General features: G+C 43.4%; 1 protein-coding gene across 6 annotated transcripts in view; it reads right to left on the bottom strand.

The window, feature by feature from the left end:
* Positions 1–21,494, bottom strand: part of FAT3 (FAT atypical cadherin 3) — a 745,842-nt gene that overhangs the window by 190,156 nt on the left and 534,192 nt on the right. For 4 of the 6 annotated variants that reach the window (XM_073569283.1, XM_073569280.1, XM_073569281.1 and 1 more), the window contains 2 exons: positions 18,478–18,688; positions 17,630–17,698 (listed from right to left, as the gene is read on the bottom strand). In XM_073569283.1, coding sequence (XP_073425384.1) covers positions 17,630–17,698; positions 18,478–18,688 — 280 coding nt within the window. The remainder of the gene's footprint in view (positions 1–17,629; positions 17,699–18,477; positions 18,689–21,494) is intronic. The other 2 variants (XM_073569282.1, XM_073569285.1) reach the window with 1 other exon arrangement.

Genomic DNA, 21,494 nt, shown 5'->3' with positions numbered 1-21,494 from the left:
CGGAACCACTTGGTATGAAAACACAAGCTATAATCGGCGACGCCCATATGCCAGTATGACTATTTAAAGACCGTGGGCGTGACTAACCTTCCAACCTGGTCTCCAGCAGGATTAACCCCCGAGAGCCTGAAGATCAAGCCGGCGCCACTGAGGCTATAGTGGCTGGAGGTGGAACTACCTCTGCCTGCCGGACGCTGTGGTGTGAACAGCGTCCGACATGACAGTACCCCGTCTTCTACGAGGGACCCCAGGGCCCTCAAGACTCATAGGACCCGGCTTGTCCAGATGACGACGGTGAAAAGAACTGACCAGCCGATCCGCATGTATGTCTGAGGCTGGAACCCAAGACCTCTCCTCCGGACCATACCCCCGCCAGTGCACCAAATACTGAAGAGTACGGCGTACTACTCGAGAGTCCACTACCTTGGCGACCTCGAACTCTAAATCGCCATCCACCATGACTGGAGGTGGCATCGGCGTCGTGTCCACCAAGCCTACCACCTTTTTCAATAAAGCCCTGTGAAAAACGTTATGTATTTTGTACACCGCAGGAAGTTCCAACCGATAAGCCACTGGGTTAATGATGGCAGAAATCCTAAAAGGCCCAATAAACCTTGGACCCAGTTTTAAAGATGGAATTTTGAGTTTTATGTTCTTCGTAGCTAACCACACCCATTCACCCACACACAGGTCCGGACCTGGCACGCGTCTACTGTCAGCCACCCGTTTGTACCTGGCACTCATGCTCAACAAACGCTATTTCACCCGCCTCCAGACTGATGACAATTGGGCTCCTAGCTGATCCTCCTCCGGGACACCCCCGGTGTCACCCTGACGTAAGGTACAAAACTGAGGATGTTGACCGTACACACAAAAGAATGGAGACTCTCCTGATGACTCTTGGCGGTGATTATTTAACGCGAATTCGGCCAGAGGAAGGAAAGTAGACCACTCCTCCTGGTTGTCGGACACAAAACATCGTAAATACTGTTCTAGATTTTGGTTCATGCGCTCAGTTTGTCCATTAGACTGTGGATGAAACGCCGATGAATGTGACAACTTGATCCCCAACCTTGAGCAAAAAGCTTTCCAAAACTTCGCCACAATTTGCGTACCCCTATCAGATACTATGTCAGATGGTACTCCGTGGAGTCTGACCACCTCCTTCACAAATACCTGAGCCAACGTCTTAGCATTGGGCAAAGAAGACAACGCCACAAAATGCGCCATCTTTGAAAAACGGTCAACCACCACCAGGATGACCGTGTTCCCTGCCGAGGCTGGCAAGTCAGTGATAAAATCCATGGAGATTTCTGTCCATGGCCTATTGGGTACCCCCAGAGGCTGTAGCGTGCCAGCAGGACGGGTTCGGGGTGACTTAGCCCTAGCGCACGTGATGCAAGCTGCCACGTACGAGACCACGTCCTGCCGGATTTTGGGCCACCAGAAACGACGCGATACCAGCTCTAAGGTGCCCTTCACCCCTGGATGACCAGCCAGTACAGAATCGTGGTGTTCCTTCAACACCTTAAGCCGAAGATGCAGGGGTACAAATGATTTGTTGGCGGGAAGTCCTGGTGGTACCTCCTCTTGGGCCTCGGCAATCTCCGCCTCTACCTCCATCGTGAGAGCCGAGACCACTACCCCTTTCTGGAGGATGGGTACCGGCTCTTCCCGAGGTTCTCCCCCCGGAAAACACCTAGACAAAGCATCCGCCTTGGTGTTTTTAGCCCCGGGACGGTACGTCACAAGAAAATTGAAACGAGTAAAAAACAATGCCCAGCGAGCCTGCCTAGGAGACAGACGCTTGGCCGACTCCAGATAGAGCAGATTCTTATGGTCAGTGATAACTGTGACCTGGTGAGCCGCCCCCTCCAAGAAGTGTCGCCATTCCTCAAAAGCCAGTTTGATGGCCAACAACTCCCTGTTGCCGATATCATAATTCCGTTCGGCCGGCGACAGCTTCTTGGAGAAGTAGGCGCATGGATGCATCTCGCTCAAGGACGAGCCTTGAGACAGTACTGCCCCCACTCCCACCTCCGACGCATCAACCTCTACCACAAAAGGTTTAGACACGTCTGGTTGCACCAGAATGGGGGCTGAAGCAAAACTATTCTTCAGACGCTCAAATGCACGTATAGCCACCTCAGGCCAGTTCGCCAGTTCGGCACCCTTTTTTGTCATGTCCGTGAGCGGTTTGGCGACAGTCGAAAAGTGTTTTATAAATTTCCTATAATAATTCGCAATCCCAAGGAACCGCTGGAGTGCTTTCAGACTCTCCAGCCTCTCCCATTGCAGCACCGCTTGCACCTTAGCGGTGTCCATTTTAAAACCGGCTGCGGACACAATATATCCCAAAAAGGGCAACTCCTGGACAAAAAATAAACATTTTTCCAGCTTAGCATAGAGCTGGTTCTCCCGGAGCAACTGTAACACCTGCCTAACATGCTCCAAATGAGTGTCCCGATCGCTAGAATAAATGAGGATATCATCCAGGTATACAATCACAAATCTCCCCAGGACATGAGCAAATACATCATTAATAAAATGTTGGAAAACGGCAGGCACGGTGGTCAACCCAAACGGCATAACCAGACTCTCAAAATGACCCTCAGGAGTGTTAAACGCCGTCTTCCACTCATCCCCCTGACGGACCCTTATGAGGTTATACGCCCCCCTGAGGTCCAGCTTGGAAAACCATTTCGCCCCCGCTACCTGGTTGAACAAATCCGGGATCAACGGCATTGGGTAGGGATCACGGATAGTAATCTGGTTTAACTCTCGGAAATCCAGACACGGGCGTAACCCCCCATCTTTCTTCTTAATGAAGAAAAACACCACTGCTACAGGCGAGGACAAAGGCCGGATGTGTCCTTTGCTCAGACTCTCCGCGATGTAGTCTTTCAGAGCTTGCCTCTCAGGACCAGAAATATTAAACATCCTGGCCTTAGGTAATTTGGCCCCGGGTTTTAACCTAATCGCACAGTCATAGGCTCTATGTGGAGGCAGTTCTGAGCAACCCTTCTCAGAGAAAACATCCGCGAAATCCTGCAAAGCCTCCGGCAGGCTGGGCGTCACGGCGGACACACATGTGGCCAAGCAATTGTCTTGGCAGAAACCACTCCATTGCACTATGTCCTGAGTTTTCCAATCAATTACCGGGTTGTGCCTGGACAGCCATGGAAAACCCAGGACCATTTGAGCTGGGAGATTACGGAGGACCCTACATGTAACCGACTCAGAATGTAGGACCCCAATGTGGAGTTTCACCTCTGCCACAAACTCAGTAATCTCCCCTTGAGGGAGGGGAACAGCATTAATGGTCACCACCTGTATGGGTGAGGAAGTTTTTCGATCTTAAACCCGGCGGTGTGTGCAAACTCCTCATCTATGAGATTGGTAGCGGAACCGCTATCCACAAACACTGATATAGGTAGCTCTCTGCCGGCGATAATAACCTTGGCAGGGAGCATACATTGAGATACCATCATGGAGGATATGCATACGCTCAGTTGGGTCTCCTCCATACCCTCTGAGCTTAACAGTTTTCCGCCGATGTGACCCTCTTAGGTAGTACCGGGCAAACGTTAACATAATGACCTCTTTTACCACAGTAGAAACATGCTCCGGGCTTCCGGAATCCCGGAGCGCGAGGCTGAACCTGTGCCACGCCAGCAATCTGCATAGGTTCAGGGGACTCATCTACTTCAACCACACCTGCACCTCTGCTTTCCCCCAGAGGTAGCGTCTCCTGTGCCCCCTGGCGAAAACGGCGATCAATACGTATCACCAAACTCATGGCAGACTCCAATGATGCCGGAGACTCATACATCAGGAGGGCTTGTTTCACCCTCCCTGATACCCCATGAATAAACTGGCTCCGCAGTGCTGGGTCATTCCACTGTGTGTCTACAGCCCAGCGGCGAAATTCCGAACAATAGTCCTCTGCCAAGCGCTCCCCCTGGCGGAGGGCGCGGATTTTAGATTCCGCTAGAGCCAGTCGGTCAGGGTCATCGTAAATGAGCCCGAGGGCAGAAAAAACATTATCAACCGAATGAAATGTAGCAGAGTCAGCTGGCAAGGAAAATGCCCATGCTTGGGGGTCACCACTCAGTAATGACAACACCAGCCCTACTCGCTGGGCCTCATGCGGAAGTATAATTTGCAGGCCTCCCGAAATACGACAAATTTGCTGCGATCGCCTGAAAATCGTTCTGGCAGCGAAAACTTCGGCTCTGCACCGATACCTGCAGATGCCGTTTGCACCTTTGCTACTACCAGGCCCTGCTGCTGAACTGCCCCTTTCAACTCGGAGACCTGTAAGGACAGCGCCGCCAACTGGCGGGTTATGGAATCCATGGGATCCATGGACTCCTGAAAAAATGTGGGCCGATTATAATGTCACGCGGGGCTTAGGACAACTAAGGCAGAAATACCCGGGGCCCCTGTGGTGTCCCTTTCACTAGGGGAAACCCTGTCTGACCCTCAACCCAGGGTTTTTGCTGAAGGTGCAAATGCCTGAGCCTCCACCCTTTCCTTATCTCCTGCTCAGCCCTGCACTTAACCCTCCACCCTCCACCCAGTGAGGAGACACACCACCAAAGCTCCCACACAAATAAGACAGACAGGGAGAACTTAAACTGCACTGCGCCGCACACACACAGGAATATACAGTAATGTGAACAGGGCACAACTAAACACAAATATGGGAAGGAGAAAGGATAACGACGGATCATACGACACCAGATACGAATCTCTCTCTCTGCAACACCTCCACTCCAGACCGGAACCACTTGGTATGAAAACACAAGCTATAATCGGCGACGCCCATATGCCAGTATGACTATTTAAAGACCGTGGGCGTGACTAACCTTCCAACCTGGTCTCCAGCAGGATTAACCCCCGAGAGCCTGAAGATCAAGCCGGCGCCACTGAGGCTATAGTGGCTGGAGGTGGAACTACCTCTGCCTGTCGGACGCTGTGGTGTGAACAGCGTCCGACATGACAGTGTGACAGCGATCAGCCCCCCTGCCGGGTATCGCTGATAGCTGTGGAAACCTCTAGACATTTTTTTTGTTGCTGGTCTCCCGCTGGTCAGCACGCATCGCTGCGTGTGGCAGGCGGGAGACCAGCGATCAGCGAGCTGGAGCTCGTATCCAAGGTAAACATCGGGTTTCTAAGTGCCACGCGGCACTTAGAAACCCGATGTGTACCTTAGTTACCAGCTCCCTGCACCAGCGCGCTGGTAACTAAGGTACACAGCGACGTGCTGGTCGTCGTCGCTGGTGCTGATCGCTGGTGAAGCTGCCTCTTTGGCAGCTCACCAGCGATCATGTAGCGACACACCAGCGATCCTGACAAGTTGATATCGTTGTTGGGATTGCTGGTGAGTCGCTATGTGTGACGGGGCCCTTAGCTGAATGTACTGCACATCTAGCAGAGGTTTGGGAAAAACAGCTCAGTTAAGTAGCCTGGCAATCACCTGGGTTAATGAACACTTGGAGACAGCCAACCCCTCCCAGTGTCAGAATGGAAAGTCTAGCTGTCAATCAACACACTGACAGCTCAGCACACCCCTGCACCCAACTGGATGACTAAGCCGTCAATCAAAGCACCAACAGCTTCAGCACACCAATATACCAAAGTGGATGGCTGAGCTGTCAGTAACTGCTTCCCAGACACACTGAGGGGTTTAACCGTGACATCACCACTGTGACCAGTGATTGGTTGAGCTGGCATTTCCCTGCTTTTCTGGTTAAAATTAAACCGAGAAGTAGAGACCGTGAAAGTCTCAGCTTTTTTACATTTAGACAGGATTATAATGATTTAACAATTAAGACTTGTATTTTCTACCTATAGCTGAAAGAAGCCATCCTCCTCCCATCAAAGTTTTTACCCTCTTACTATATTGCAGTCATCATATTATATAGAACTGTGAGATCTGTGTACTTACTATTGTTTGCCTTTCTACCCAGCTAATTCTTCTCCTTTCCATTAGGTCTATGACATCACGTGATTAAAAACTGATTAGCATTAGAACTACAATTCTACCTCACTACAAAGTCCCTGGAATCCCAGCTCCACTTTCTCTTCAACTCCTGACCCAGCTGCTTCGCTACTCCCTCTGCCAGGGAAAAAAAAAATCTTGAATGTCAGAGATCAGAAATGGGACCCATTCCTGGTGTCTGGGAAGCTAACATTTCCATTAGATTACTGTCGACCCTCTGCCAGGGACATTGCATGGAAGTGCTTCTTTAATAAATTTTTGAGTGGCCCTTTGTTCTTAATGGGGGAGAGAGAAAAATAAGTTGGTGCCAGACACCTCTGATCATGGCCAATATCAAACATGCCTACTTTTTCTTTCCCCCTTATCTACCATCCTGGGAAAGTCATCACACTCCAAACCAATTTGGCAAGAATAAAGCTATACATTTAGAGCATTTGCCCTCACGTCTAATCGTTTTACCAACAGTCTGTGTTACTGATGTGAACATACACTGTGTAATGTTTAATTTCTCCTGTGGTGGCGCTGCAGGGAAATTTAACACATAGAGGCAGACGTCACACAGATCACAGCTGTGGATGCCACTAAGGGGACACTAACAGGAATGAAGAAGCTCTACCAGATATGATAGTCCAAAGTTGTGCATCCCTTTAAGGATTTCTTTTCCGTATTTGTATGGATAATTTTTGCTTTGACAGGAGGAGAACCCTTAGGTATGTTAGCTATTTAGCTCTTGTTATTTAAAGGGAATCTGCGACCTCATTTTTGGCCTATGAGATGTGGCCACCGCCATCAGGGGCTTATATCCTGCAGTGCTGGGAAAGGTAAGAGAGAGGTCCAGCGCCTGCGCACTGCAGTACTTTACTCTGCCCTCAACAGGGCAGATATAGTACGCCTGCGCAGGAGCCGTGGCAGAAGTAAGAAGGAGGATGTCATCGCTAGAAGATGGGAGGCGCCGGGTGAGTATAATATAACTCGTTTTTCTTCTCTTTCAGGTTACATCGGGGGCTTATCTACAGCACTACAGAATGCTGTAGATAAGCCCCTGATGGCGGTGGCCGCATCTCATAGGGAAAAAATGAGGTGACAGTTTCCCTTTAATTGGTCTTGCTCTTATCCATATCCACAGTCAAATTGATCAAATTCCAAGAAAAATTCTGAGAAACCCAAATTGCGAGGAAAATAATGTTAAATTTTCATTTTTTGGGTCTATCTTTATTACTACCACAGTAGTCATCTTCAATACAGTCAATTTCTGGAAGGCTCCTAATTGTCCTTGACATTTCATTTTGGAGGAGGTAGAGATACTACGGTAGCCTGGAACGGCTATGAGATTACATGCCTTTTTTTTTTTTTGCATTTTATGCTAAGAAGACATGGCATCTTCCAATTAACGTTTTAATTGATTTGCTTGGGAAATGATGCAAAAAAAAAATGACTGTAAAATCGTTTGAAGAATAGAGTTTCAAGGAAAAGTCTTTAATTGAAAGCCTAGGGAGAGTATAGCATTTTTTTTTTTTCAAAGAGAATACTTTGTTCTGTTAATTAGAAGAGAAAAATAAAATAAGCATAAAAATTTCAATGGCGTAGCCGGAGATGAAAAGCGAAAGCTTAAGGTACAGCCCGCTGTAAAATTATTCATCTTTCTAATGATTTTGGCACTTTGCTAAATAAAAGTTATCGTAGACTTGCCTGCAGAACTTTTCGCTAAGTGTGGCTATAGAAGAAAATCGACAGAATACATGTAGAAAAAAAAAGAAAAATTTCAAAAAATTCCAATAACTACCTTTTCTAACTTTAATGGAAACATCTGCCTTTTAAAACAAACTAATTTATCCCAAATGTCTGTGCTATTAAATGATATACATTCATGAGAACTTCCTCTTATTGTCTTAAAGCAGCAAATAAATGGGTCCAGTTGTTTGTTGTAAGGATCTCTCTGACCTGATCCCCAAGGCATAAGATCACTCTCTAGGATTTCCATACTCTCAAGGCCACTTTTGCCATGAGTGAGCTGAGTATCTCGCCTCAGGCATCTCTCTGGACTCAATCACACTTCAGATGAGGTTAGAGTGTGGGAAGGGAGCTCAGGAGCTGAGCCAGCGCTATATGAGGTAGATGTCAGCTGTGTTACATAGCTGGCATCTGTTTATATCAACAGCAGCAATAGTTCAGCTTCGAAGGCTGCTGTTACCTATTTAGATGCTGCAATCAATTTCTTACAATGGCGTTTAAATAAAGCAGTGACCATTTCACACATACTCCTTCCCATTGGACCTTTGTGGGTATACATGGATGGCAATTGTAGCCTGCTGAAGGACACTGTCACTGCCATTTTGGTTTTCCTGATTGGGTTTACATACCGCAATACTGCGCTGTTGCAGAATATAGTATAAGCAGATAATTGTAGGTTTAAGTCCCCTAGCAAGACTAAAAAATATAGAGAAAAAAATAAAAAAAGCTTTTAAAAAGAAACAAATAATTGAAACACACACCTTCACTCCACATTAAAAACAAAGAAATTTTGAAAAATATATATATTTGATATTGTAACTGTTCATTCTATCAAAATACAAAATTAATTAACCCACATGGTAAATTCCATACAGAGAAAAAGAAAGGGAAACAACAAACTGACTTTTTAGGTCACGTCGCCTCATCACCCTAAAAATGCGATAAAAATCGAACAAAACGTCATATGCACCCCCAAATTAATATCAATAAAACCATCACCTCGCATTCACAGACATACCAACAAGCCTTCACAGAGAGAGCTCTACTGACCGAGGAAGATTTACAGTCATCTTGTGATTCTTCCATTTTTTTCTAATAATTGTGCCAACCGTTGCGCCTTTTAACCAAGCTGCCTGCTATTGTCCTGTAGCCCATCCCAGCCTTGTGCAAGTCTGCAATTTTGTTCCTGTGATTATCCTTAGACAGCTCTTTGGCCTTGGCCATGGTGGAAAGGTTGGAGTGTGGTTGATTTTGTGTGGACAGGTGTCTTTTATACAGGTAACGAGTTCAAACAGGTGTAATGAATACAGGTAATGAGTGCAGAGTAGGAGGCTTCTTAAAGAAAAACTAACAGGTCTGTGAGAGCCAGAATTCTTGCTGGTTGGAAGGTGATCAAATGCTTATTTCATGCAATAAAATGCAATTTAATTATGTAAAAACCATACACTGTGATTTTCAGTTTTTTTTTTATTTTTAGATTTTGTCTTTCACGGGTGAAGTGTACCTACAATATAAATTACAGATCTCTCCATTCTTTGTAGGTGGGAAAATTTGCAAAATTGGCAGAGTATCAAATACTTATTTTCCCCGCTGTAGATGATGCTGGGAAGAGAAGGATTTGGTCTGCTAAAATTAAACAGCTAATACTTTTATTTATCACGGAGATAAGGCACTACCAGGACTCAGGAATGTTTGTCCGACTTCTCTTTTAAAATCTAAAACGATGTGGTTTTAATATGGCACAAACACCTGCAGTAAACCTCCTGGGAGGGCCTAATGGCAACTAGTGAACTCATACAGGAGTCCAGCAGGTCTTCCTGTTTTTCCAAGAGACTCTCGAATATTAGGATACAGTAGGCAAATTTGTTCTTTGTATTTATATAGGACTAGCTTGGCCCGTGCGTACTTTACCCACATTGGTCATCGGGGGCGCAGGCAATTTCAGAAAAAGCAAGCTGGTCAAATGTAAATGTATTTCATGAGTTGATGATGAACACAGACAGGTATTTATATATGTAGATTGGTAATACAATAAATTGTTTTGATAAGTAGAGGCCAAAAAATGTCTTCCGGTTGAGGTGCCACCTGCAGGTCATTGTGTCTTTCTGCAGGTTTATAAAAATGAATGTTTAAACTGTATTTAGTGATAAAATCATGAATGTGTGGTTTGTTTGGCTGTTTTCTTGCTGAAGGGAGCGAGTTTACCTTTCAAACGGTGTATCATGTGTGGTGTGGGGCAAAGTAATCCCTAAAAAAGCAGCGCATGTTTACAAATGTGTTGGTAGTGTGCTTTGGGGTTCTGTGGTGCCACCTGCAGATCATTTTTCCTTACTGCAGGTTTATGAAAATTAATGTTTAAACTGTATTTTGTGATAAAATTGTGAATGTGTGGTTTGTTTGGCTGTTTTCTTGCTGAAGGGGGCAAGTTTACCTTTCAAATGGTGTATCATGTGTGTGTGTGGGGTGAAGTAATCAGCGAAAAAGCAGTGCATGTTTACAAATGTGTTGGTAGTGTGCTTTGGGGTACTGTGCTGCCACCTGCAGGTCCTTTTTCCTTACTGCAGGTTTATGAAAATTAATGCGTAAACTGTATTTTGTGATCAAATCGTGGATGTGTGGTTTGTTTGGCTCTTTTTTTGCTGAAAGGGGCAAGTTTACCTTTCAAATGGTGTATCATTTGTGTGTGTGGGTGCAGTATGAACGAGGATACAAAGGAATCACCGAAAAATAGTGTTTAGAAATAATAGAATAGATTGAACGGACCTTTTTTGGTGAAATGTAGGGACTATAAAGATGGTCGTAATCCATTGCAGGCCTTAAATGACTGTTTATCCCTCAACAGAAAGATGCAGATGAAGTCAGTCCTACAAGATCAAGGATGGTGTCAACGCTTGGCAAGTGGTCTATACAAATGGCAACGGTCAACAAGCATAGGGTGTCCCATCGCGATCTCGATAAACTTGATCAACATTTTGGAGCCTCCTATGACTTTGGCGTTAAAAGTACCACATACCCCTGAACTAGGGTCCATTCAAGATGGTTAATAAAGCTTCATTTCCAGCTAAATTGATCATTTTGTGTTCCCTAAAATATTATCCCAGCTAACTGAAAGTAACTGCATTAAAGTATCTATGGGCAAAACTAGGCTACCATCAGAGTCAGAATCAAGACCATGCCCCCTGCTACGTTCAAAGAATCAACATTAGCATAGTATATGTAAGACAGGAAGCACATTAATATGTGCCGATAAATTATGAAGCAAAAAAATCTGTCAAATAAATTATATATAAGGTCGCTCCCTACTGCTTCGAGTTATATAATGTGCACATAAATATTGATTACGCTTGTTCAGGAGCGAATTTCTCTAATTCTATCCATGCCTCGGAAACAGAACAATTTTTACAAAAAAAAAACTGCACAGAACATCTGGTCTGACAGGCTATAAAATGCAAGATTGAACCATGCTTATTTTCTGCATGGTAGGGTATAAAAGCTCCGAGCCACCGAGTTTCTCTTTGTCGGCAATGACCTGCTAGGAGAGCAATTTTAAGATGGAAACTGAAAATTACGGCTTGCAGTATAGAAGCATATTTAATGTGTGTTCGTAGACTTTCGATAAAAATCTAGTAGGATTAGAAGGAAAGAAAGAAAGTAAGAAAGAATGAAATAAACATATTGGCGCTGTCAGAGGACTTGATTCAATGTACAAATGCAAATGAAATGGTGGCTTGTCCAAGTTTGGAAGCATTAAATCGCAAGGAAGTTAGAAGTAAAAACTTTTGAACGTTGAATTCCTGCTTAAAACAAAAACAAAAAACTTAAAGGGAACCTATCACCCATATAAAGTACGGCCACCACCTTTAAGCCCACTTTTAGAGCATTCTAGTATGCCGTGTGTATGTCCCTAATTCCGTATGCAAGGCACAAAAATTATACTCCCAGACAGCACGGTCTTGCCTTGAACCAGTGCCTCCTTTCTTCCTTCAATCCTCCTTCCCTGCTTCATGTGGATGACGCATCCTACGTTATCCTGTGCTCACCATTGTGCTCCTGAGCAGGTGCACTTCTCTCTGCCGTGCCGAGAGCAGGACAAAGTATTGTAGTGTGCATGCGCCGGCTTTATCTAAGGGTTATCGGTGCTCTTTGATCATTCCCGACACGTGCACTACAGTACTTCGCTCTGCCCTCATCAGAAAAGAGACAGGTGTGCCTGCGCAGGAGCGCAATGGGGGATACTGTATGGAAGGCGTAGGACTCGTCTTCCACATGAAGCAGGGAAGGAGGAAGGCAATTGTAAGAAGAGGGAAGGCGCCGGGTCACGACAAGCAACGCCCATTGGACCGCCCCGTCCCATAAGTGAGTATAATAAAAGCTCATCTTTGTGCCTTCGGTGCGGATTGGGAACATGCATACCAGAATGCTATAAAAAACGGTTTAGAGATGCTGGCCCTGCTTCATATTGGGAAAGCCTGTTGACAAGTTCCTTGTGAGTGGCTAGCTTAAAGGCTATGAACACCTCTGACGTGTAAGAAATGATTTTTTTATAAATGTTAGTGGTTAACTTTAGTTAATGAAATTGTACTAAGTTTCGGTCTCCGATCTTCATTCTCTCATTCACGTTTCGACTACCTGATTTGCAGTTCACAGCCTGATAAAAGTTTCCGGCTTTACATTAGTGGGCTAAAAGAAAGGAACCAGTATTTTAAATGGCAGATTGTGTATGAGACAAATGTTGTTTTTTTTTTGCATTGGGTTAATTGGGGCTTTAAATAATACATGTGTCAATTTGCAAAATGGAGGAGTCTTCAAGTTTCATATGTGGGCCAATTCTGGGTCACAAACACAGAACTCATGTTCATATATTATTGACAATGTTAAGCTTAACAACACGTAAGGTGGATATCAGAAGATCTAGGTCACGTCGTTTATGAACACAGTAATCATGTGAAGCTCCAGGTGATGTTGCAATAACAGCGTGACAGATATAACCCAGGTTTATGAGCCTGATATCTAAACCTTAGCCTCGTGGTTTATCTTCTTCTATATTTCGATTTCCAAAATGTTATTCTGTTTTCCATTGGGTAAATTACAAGGTTTGCAATATTTGTTGATAAACTGCCTCCACATCTAGGTCATTTATACAAGAAAAATCTGTTAGATTTTCATATTCTACTTTAAATTAAGGGGATAATGCGATCAAAGTAAACTCCACAGAGAGGAGAAATGCGTTAGTCCCTGTTGACAGTTACTCACTGTATTTCCATAGTATTAATTAGGATGGCACCTTGGAAAACAGCCAAGACTATTTAGAACATGAACAGTGTCTCAGATCAAACTATTGTGTTTATGTGAGATGCTGAAAGGTAAGTGATGTGACATATTAGGGTCATCTTTCTTTGCATCTTCCAGGTAACTAGTAGTCAATGGATTGAAAGAACGTACACGTATGCTGACCGAAGCCAAGACTTGTGAGTCCTTTCTAAAATGACAGGTCTACTTGAAGGCAAATTTGATGGCCGTTTTCGATAATGTTGGGTTCACATAGAATGCCGAATCCTCTTGCTCTAATAGAAAATGAACCGTTACAGGGCACCTCTACTCTTAGGCTGGGTTCACAATAGCACTTTGTCCTACAGTCAGTGGCTCTGTCGGGGCTTACGTAAAAACTCCCCGAAAAACGTAATGCGTGCATAATTTTCTTCCATACACACTTAATTGAGACCGGCACCAAGACGTAGTCTATTAGGTCTTGCTGCCAACCTGCAATAAGTGTATACGGCTGAAAAGGATGGACAACAGAGCACATGGTGACTCCATCTGCATCATTATAGTCAATGGCCCCTACAGTGCATACGGCCGAACCCAGTTTTGCGGGGAGTTTGGACCTCAGCTTCGACAGAGCTTCTGGCTGGAGAAGAAAATTTTACGTGAACCCAGCCTAAGAGAGGAGGTGCCCAGTATCGGTTCATCTTCCATGAAGTCAAAAGCATCAGATATGAACCGTCTCTCCCTCAACATTGAAGAGGTGTGAGTAGGACCCAGTACACTTTAGATCAGGGTTCCCCAACTCCAGTCCTCAAGGCCCAGATCATGTTTTCAGGATTTCCTTTGTATTGCACAGGTGAAGCAATTATCACCTGAGCAATACTAAGGAAATCCTGAAAACATGATCTGGGCCTTGAGGACTGGAGTTGGGGAACTGTTATGAGCTCATTTTCTGCTCCATCAGTTGAGAGTTCCCCTTCCGTTCTCCCTCTGGTGGTGACGGGAGGTGGTGAGGTTGGTTTGAGTGGTAGTGATCTGCCACCTGGTGAGGAAGATAGTGATTGCATCTCTGGAGTATCAGACTGGATATAAGACAGCCGACGCCCTATCCTGTTGCTGGTGATTCAGTCTGCTTCTCAGGTCTAGGACTCAGCTCTTTACCAGTCTTCTCAGATAAGTTTGTTTTTTGCTAATGTTCACACTTGCTCTTGTTGGTCTTTTCAGTTTTTTGTGTGGTTAGCCAGCCCGGCTGGGCTTTGCCGAATTTCCACTCTTATTTGCAAAATTGCCTTTTTTTTGTCCCTTATTAGATTGGCCTCTTTTTGCTCTGTCTCAGAATATTTCAGAGTGCTGATATAGTGGGAGAAGTCTAGTGACTTCAGGGTTAATTTTGCTATCAGTTGTGTTGGACATTTTGTAGGGTTTTTTGGCAGACTGCAGACAGTGTCTTTTCTTTCCTGTCCTTTCTAGTTAGTTTGGCCCCATCGTTTGCTCAGCCTATTTTCCTGCCTTTGTTTGTGTTTTCAACTTTTTTCACTGTCAATACATGTGGGGGGCTGTCTCTCCTTTGGGGTCTGCTCTGGGGCAGTTAGTTTTCCTCTTTTCCTGCTTTAGGCTTATTTAGTTCTCCGGTTGTGACGAGGAGTCTAGGACCACCATAGGAACGCTCCACGACTGCTGCTAGTTGCGTATTAGGATCAGGGGTCTGCAGTCTGCATAGTTACCAACCTCTTTGGTTTTCTGAGACTTAGCTTTGTTGTTTTTTATTTCCTCCTCGGCTACCCGTTCATAACAGGGAACCCTGCTTTAGATGATCAGCTGGTCCCATCGGAATTGGACGGGGTATCGTCAACCTAAAGTAGGCTTAGAGATGAAAGTTAACCATAGTTATTGAGCTATAGGCCTTTGAGCAATAACAGTTTAAGCTCAGTTTCCTTACAGAAATTCCTTTCATTTCAGAAATTTGCAGTATCGCTCACTTAGTTTTCTCTACAGCCGTCTAAAAGAAAGTTTTCTAAACTTTGACGTAGATAACAATTTCCAAGAACCAGATCAGAAATTAAATGAATTGAATGATCTGAATGGAGTTGTGGTGCATCCGAAGACTACTCCCTATCCTAGTGAAAGGTCACCAGTATTAAATTCCTTTAAAAAGCCTTTGATGTGCAGTAGCTAGGCGTCTAAAAGTAGACAGAGCGGCTCGGCGAGTGAGTACTTCTGGTTGGGGGCCACAGACACCAGTTGAGCAGAAGGGGTGTCGGATGTTGGACCCTCTCCCATAATGACTATTCCGCTTCACATCACTTGTCTTAGCTATTGCATTATTTCTGCGCTGTGTTGTGTATAAATATGTGATTCTTCAGATTTTGTATTAGTCAAGCCTGATGAAGAGACCTGAGTAGTCTAGAAAGCTTGCAGTGTGTTACTATCTTTTCAGTTAGCCAATAAAAGGTATCAACCACTGAGGACCCTCAATTCTGAATATTCTGCTAATATACTATTTTAAAACAATTTAAAGGATATACAGTATTTTTTCTTGCATTTATATATATATATATATATATATATATACACACACCATATATATATGTGTATGTATGGAAATACGTATATAAATGACTGAAATATATGTAATAAAGAATCTATATACACTCACTGGCCACTTTATTAGGTACACCATGCTAGTAACGGGTTGGACCCCCTTTTGCCTTCAGAACTGCCTCAATTCTTCGTGGCAGAGATTCAACAAGGTGCTGGAAGCATTCCTCAGAGATTTTGGACCATATTGACATGATGGCATCACACAGTTGGCGCAGATTTGTCGGCTGCACATCCCTGATGCGAATCTCCCGTTCCACCACATCCCAAAGATGCTCTATTGGATTGAGATCTGGTGACTGAGGAGGCCATTTGAGTACAGTGAACTCATTGTCATGTTCAAGAAACCAATCTGAGATGATTCGAGCTTTATGACATGGCGCATTATCCTGCTGAAAGTAGCCATCAGATGTTGGGTACATTGTGGTCATAAAGGGATGGACATGGTCAGCAACAATACTCAGGTAGGCTGTGGCGTTGCAACGATGCTCAATTGGTACCAAGGGGCCCAAAGAGTGCCAAGAAAAAATTCCCCACACCATGACACCACCACCACCAGCCTGAACCGTTGATACAAGGCTGGATGGATCCATGCTTTCATGTTGTTTACGCCAAATTCTGACCCTACCATCCGAATGTCGCAGCAGAAATCGAGACTCATCAGACCAGGCAACGTTTTTCCAATCTTCTACTGTCCAATTTCGATGAGCTTGTGCAAATTGTAGCCTCAGTTTCCTGTTCTTAGCTGAGAGGAGTGGTACCCAGTGTGGTCTTCTGCTGCTGTAGCCCATCTGACTCAAAGTTCGACGCACTGTGCGTTCAGAGATGCTCTTCTGCCTACCTTGGTTGTAACGGGTGGCAATTTGAGTCACTGTTGCCTTTCTATCAGCTCGAACCAGTATGCCCATTCTCCTCTGACCTCTGGCATCAACAAGGCATTTCCGCCCACAGAACTGCCGCTCACTGGATTTTTTTTCTTTTTCGGACCATTCTCTGTAAACCCTAGAGATGGTTGTGCGTGAAAATCCCAGTAGATCAGCAGTTTCTGAAATACTCAGACCAGCCCTTCTGGCACCAACAATCATGCCACGTTCAAAGGCACTCAAATCACCTTTCTTCCCCATACTGATGCTCGGTTTGAACTGCAGGAGATTGTCTTGACCATGTCTACATGCCTAAATGCACTGAGTTGCCGCCATGTGATTGGCTGATTAGAAATTAAGTCTTAACACACAGTTGGACAGGTGTACCTAATAAAGTGGCCAGTGAGTGTATATATGTATGTATAAATATACACACATACACGCACACACTAAAATAATTTCTTTGTGAGGCAATATTTAATTAACTGCATTTACATTAGAAAATGCAGGTTCATAAATTAATTAAACAAATTTAGATTAATTTAAAAAAGGGCAAATAATTCTTTTTAAAAAGTATAATTTAATTATTTGTACATTAAAGTGTAAACCCTTAAAATACATATATTTTTTAATTATAATTTTTAATGGATTGTCCAGTTAAAAAAAAAGTAGGTTAATAAATACAGAAAATGTCAATAAAATCAAACTTATAGCATAGATAAAATTTGACTATTTAAATATTTAAAACATTTTTACTTCATAAGTAATGAATTAAAAAAAAATGTGAATGACTATAAATTTGTTGTTATTTCAATTAAACTGTAAATCTAGGTGTTTATAGCCCGCAGACTCTGTTATGGGTAAAATATTCTATTTTTGTCCAGATTATAGAAGAATAGATATCGGGAGTCACAGCATGAGAAATGATAGAGATGAAAGAAATAGTAATTGGATACCGACTTGAAAAAAAAAAAAAAAAACAACAACATATAAAGCAAAATAATAATAAAAAGTTATATTTAGCATTTTGTAAAGAGATTAATATACCGCCTGAGACATCTCCATAAAACACAATTTTAATGGCTCGGAGAGGGAGAAGTAGAAAAATAACCGTCTGGGTGAGATAGCAGCAATTTAGCAGAAATGTATTTTGCGCCAATAATACCTTCTGATGAGCAGTTCTGCCCACAAGCTGTCTGCAGAATATAGAACATCTCTCGGGCATGCTTGCCACCTTGCAGCAGGGCAGTCAGCAGAAAAGCAAAGAGACAGCGGTAAAGGCAGCGAGAGAGAAGAGAGAGAGAGAGAGGTAAGTCAGACAGGACGAGATTAGTGCACAACCAATTAAGGGATTAAATCTGACAACACAGAAAATAGGAAAGAAAGAAAAAAAATAATTAGAAAAAAAGTTTTAAGACATCGGTGAAAGCAAAGCAAGTGAAATATCTGGCAACTGCGCAACCGGTCAGAAATATTAGTAAATAGACATTTGTTATAGAGTAAGCACGGGATATACGGTAAAACTCCTATAATCCAGCATGAACGGGATGTAACATGCCAAATTGTGCGATATTTTGGATTATTGAGGTGCTAAGAAAGATCCGTGGAGGTCCAGCACCCAGTGTACGAAACCGGGAGAAAATAGCTCTTTACACCATGTAGTGGCCATTCTATGGTACTGCAGCTCAGCTCAGTAGAATGGCCACTACATAGCTGTTCTATCCCGGCTTCATAAAGTTCTGGCAACGGCATCGAGGATAAGCTGATCTTGTGATATACCATGTTTTACTGCAATCAGATGCCGGATTAAAGGAATTGCATTGCATAAACAGAGAATTCATGTCAACGAATAGGCACGCTCATTCTGGTCTTCACCTCGGAATAACATATTAAATCCTTGGCTTGAGATGGTCTCTTTAAATAGATCAAATTAAATAAATTAACAGATCTTAAGTCCGAGATGTTAGAATTTTATTGGCTGGGAAGGGTCATGTTGAGTTGACTTGGTCTTACCTTCGACATCGAACCAGAGAGGGATATTGGAAGGCTGCACGGTGACGACTCCCACAATCTCCGTCACTTTATCACTTTCCATGACTGTAAAGTTGTAGAAGGGTTCGTCGAATGTAAGGGGCGTGGGTGAAGGCGGAGGCTTCTTGATCCATTCAATATGGAGTCGTGCGGTGGAGGACTTCTGAGGACGACCGTTGTCGACGGCCTTTATCTGAATTAGGGAAAAAAGAAAGAGGTGTTACCTCTCAACTATAGAAGTAGCTTTCAGAACATGTCTCGGGCTCCTGGGGACTTCTTTTACTAAAAACTGTAGGAGCCCCCATTAGACAGGTGCAGAGTGAAGACTCTCAAGTTTTGGATGTCATTGCAAGCCTCAATAATACATACTTACTAAGATTGGTAAAATAAGGAGGTGTAAATCTCTCCTCCATTCCCACCAGAGAACAGCCCAAACTTTGCCCAGAAACGTCCCCAAACTGAGTGACCTGCTCACTTTTGGATGAGACACGATCCCTTCTCTATCTAAAAAAGCAATTGCCGATTGCCACATGTGAATGAATGGAGTCATCGTCAAAACTGGATCAGCTAACTCCCATAGACTTGAGTGATCACCACCGTTCTTTGTTCAGCCGGATACGATGGTTGACTGTGACCTCACCCAGTGATATGGGAGTTGGGAATCCTCTGTTGTCCTGATTGGAAGGACCGCCATCTTTACAACATTTAATTCATATTTTGTATATTTTTTCATGTCAATACATTGTGCTCCTACACAGTCTGATTGTGTTAAATGGACCATGTTAAACCCCTCCAACTAATTTATATGAATGTGAAGCCTTTAAAAGATAAGCCAGTAAATCATTTTATCACACCAAAGTGCTGCTCCATAAGTGAGAAATCACATTTGAAGTTTTGCATGACGAGTTAGGATGCACTTACAGCTTCTCAGCCTCATGCTGTAATTACTACATAGCAGCACCTTCCACTGGCTGATTGACAGGTCAATGGCCATGTACCATAACTAATGACCTGTCAAGCAGCCATGAGAGGGTACTGCTTGGTAGGGAATACAGCGTATGGCTAGGTGCAGATGACGGTCCGAGACCATTGGATAGATTATGCAAATAACACTCTGATCAGACTTTGATCACACTGTGAGCATAGTGAAAGTCAACTCTCTTGGACGAGGAGGAGAGGAAGAAAAAAATTCTCCATTTTCTCCATTCTGTCAGACGTCATCCGAGTGCGGTCTGATGGTTTCCACGCACTCATTGACTTGCATGACTGAGTGGGATACGAATATCACATCAAGCTCGGGCATGCTGCAGTTATTTCTTTGGATCACTTTCGGTCTAACGAAAAAGGTGACATGTGCATAAAATAACATTGGTCCGAGTGCGATATGATGCTTTGTTGGATCGCCCTTGGACAGAACATACAGACGTGCACAAGTCCTAAGGCTGAGAAGCTGTAAGTGCATCGTCATGTCCCAATGCACTTCCAGACAACTTCAACATGCGATGTATTGCTCCGCGAGCATAAAGGGATCATTTGGCTTATTGTTTTAAAGGACTACACAATGAGATTAATGGTTTGGGGAGGGTAAACATTTCTAACAGGTTCTCAATAACAATATGTGTACGCCCCCCGAGGAAGCTCTAGCGAAACGCGCGTAGGGGCGCGTGTTTACATCTATGGACACTGACATGGGTAAGAATCTATAATGGAAGTATTCCCTTACTGCATCTTATAATTTAGTGGTCACTGACCTTTTGAAATTTTGATATTCTGATATTTATGCAGTAATAAGGGATCTGGCTACCCCTTATTATGAATAATTGTCACTTTATATGTTTTGGTTAAAGGGGTTTTTTAGACTTTGTAATTCTTTTTTTTCTTCCCATGTCGTGATGTCCATGTTGTGACAATATTTTTGGTGCACCTGTAACCTTATTCAAGTTTCTCTGCTGTGATAATTTTATGATATATGTGATTTATGGTACTATATGTTTTTAATTATTTTGTTATTAAAAATAATGTTATGATTTACTTGGTGGTTGTTTAGCTCCATTTTTTGCATTTTATGTGTACACCAATGTACAGTATATTTCCAGGAGTTATAACAGAGGAATGGCACCATTAAAAGGTCTTAGAAAAGACACTCCGGAATATTTATTTCATGAAAATGTAATACGTTTTTCTAAAAAAGAACAATCAACTTTTTCAAAAAGTGCAAAGAAGGCTTTTATTTCTGAAGTTGGTGTGGTTATCCGTTTTCCATATTGACCCTGCTCGGCCTTTTGAATATATGTAAACCTTTATTAATTACAGTGGGGAAAAAAAGTATTTAGTCAGTCAGCAATAGTGCAAGTTCCACCACTTAAAAAGATGAGAGGCGTCTGTAATTTACATCACAGGTAGACCTCAACTATGGGAGACAAACTGAGAAAAAAAAATCCAGAAAATCACATTGTCTGTTTTTTTTTCATTTTATTTGCATATTATGGTGGAAAATAAGTATTTGGTCAGAAACAAGCAATCAAGATTTCTGGCTCTCACAGACCTGTAACTTCTTCTTTAAGAGTCTCCTCTTTTCTCCACTCATTACCTGTAGTAATGGCACCTGTTTAAACTTGTTATCAGTATAAAAAGACACCTGTGCACACCCTCAAACAGTCTGACTCCAAACTCCACTATGGTGAAGACCAAAGAGCTGTCAAAGGACACCAGAAACAAAATTGTAGCCCTGCACCAGGCTGGGAAGACTGAATCTGCAATAGCCAACCAGCTTGGAGTGAAGAAATCAACTGTGGGAGCAATAATTAGAAAATGGAAGACATACAAGACCACTGATAATCTCCCTCGATCTGGTGCTCCACGCAAAATCCCACCCCGTGGGGTCAGAATGATCACAAGAATGGTGAGCAAAAATCCCAGAACCACGCGGGGGGACCTAGTGAATGAACTGCAGACAGCTGGGACCAATGTAACAAGGCCTACCATAAGTAACACACTAC

Source organism: Dendrobates tinctorius, unplaced genomic scaffold (assembly GCF_039654945.1).
Source record: "Dendrobates tinctorius isolate UK_male_01 unplaced genomic scaffold, ASM3965494v1 ptg000023l, whole genome shotgun sequence".
NCBI lineage: Eukaryota > Metazoa > Chordata > Amphibia > Anura > Dendrobatidae > Dendrobates > Dendrobates tinctorius.
The sequence above is the reverse complement of the archived record's forward strand: the minus strand, read 5'-3'. Positions and strand labels throughout refer to the sequence as shown.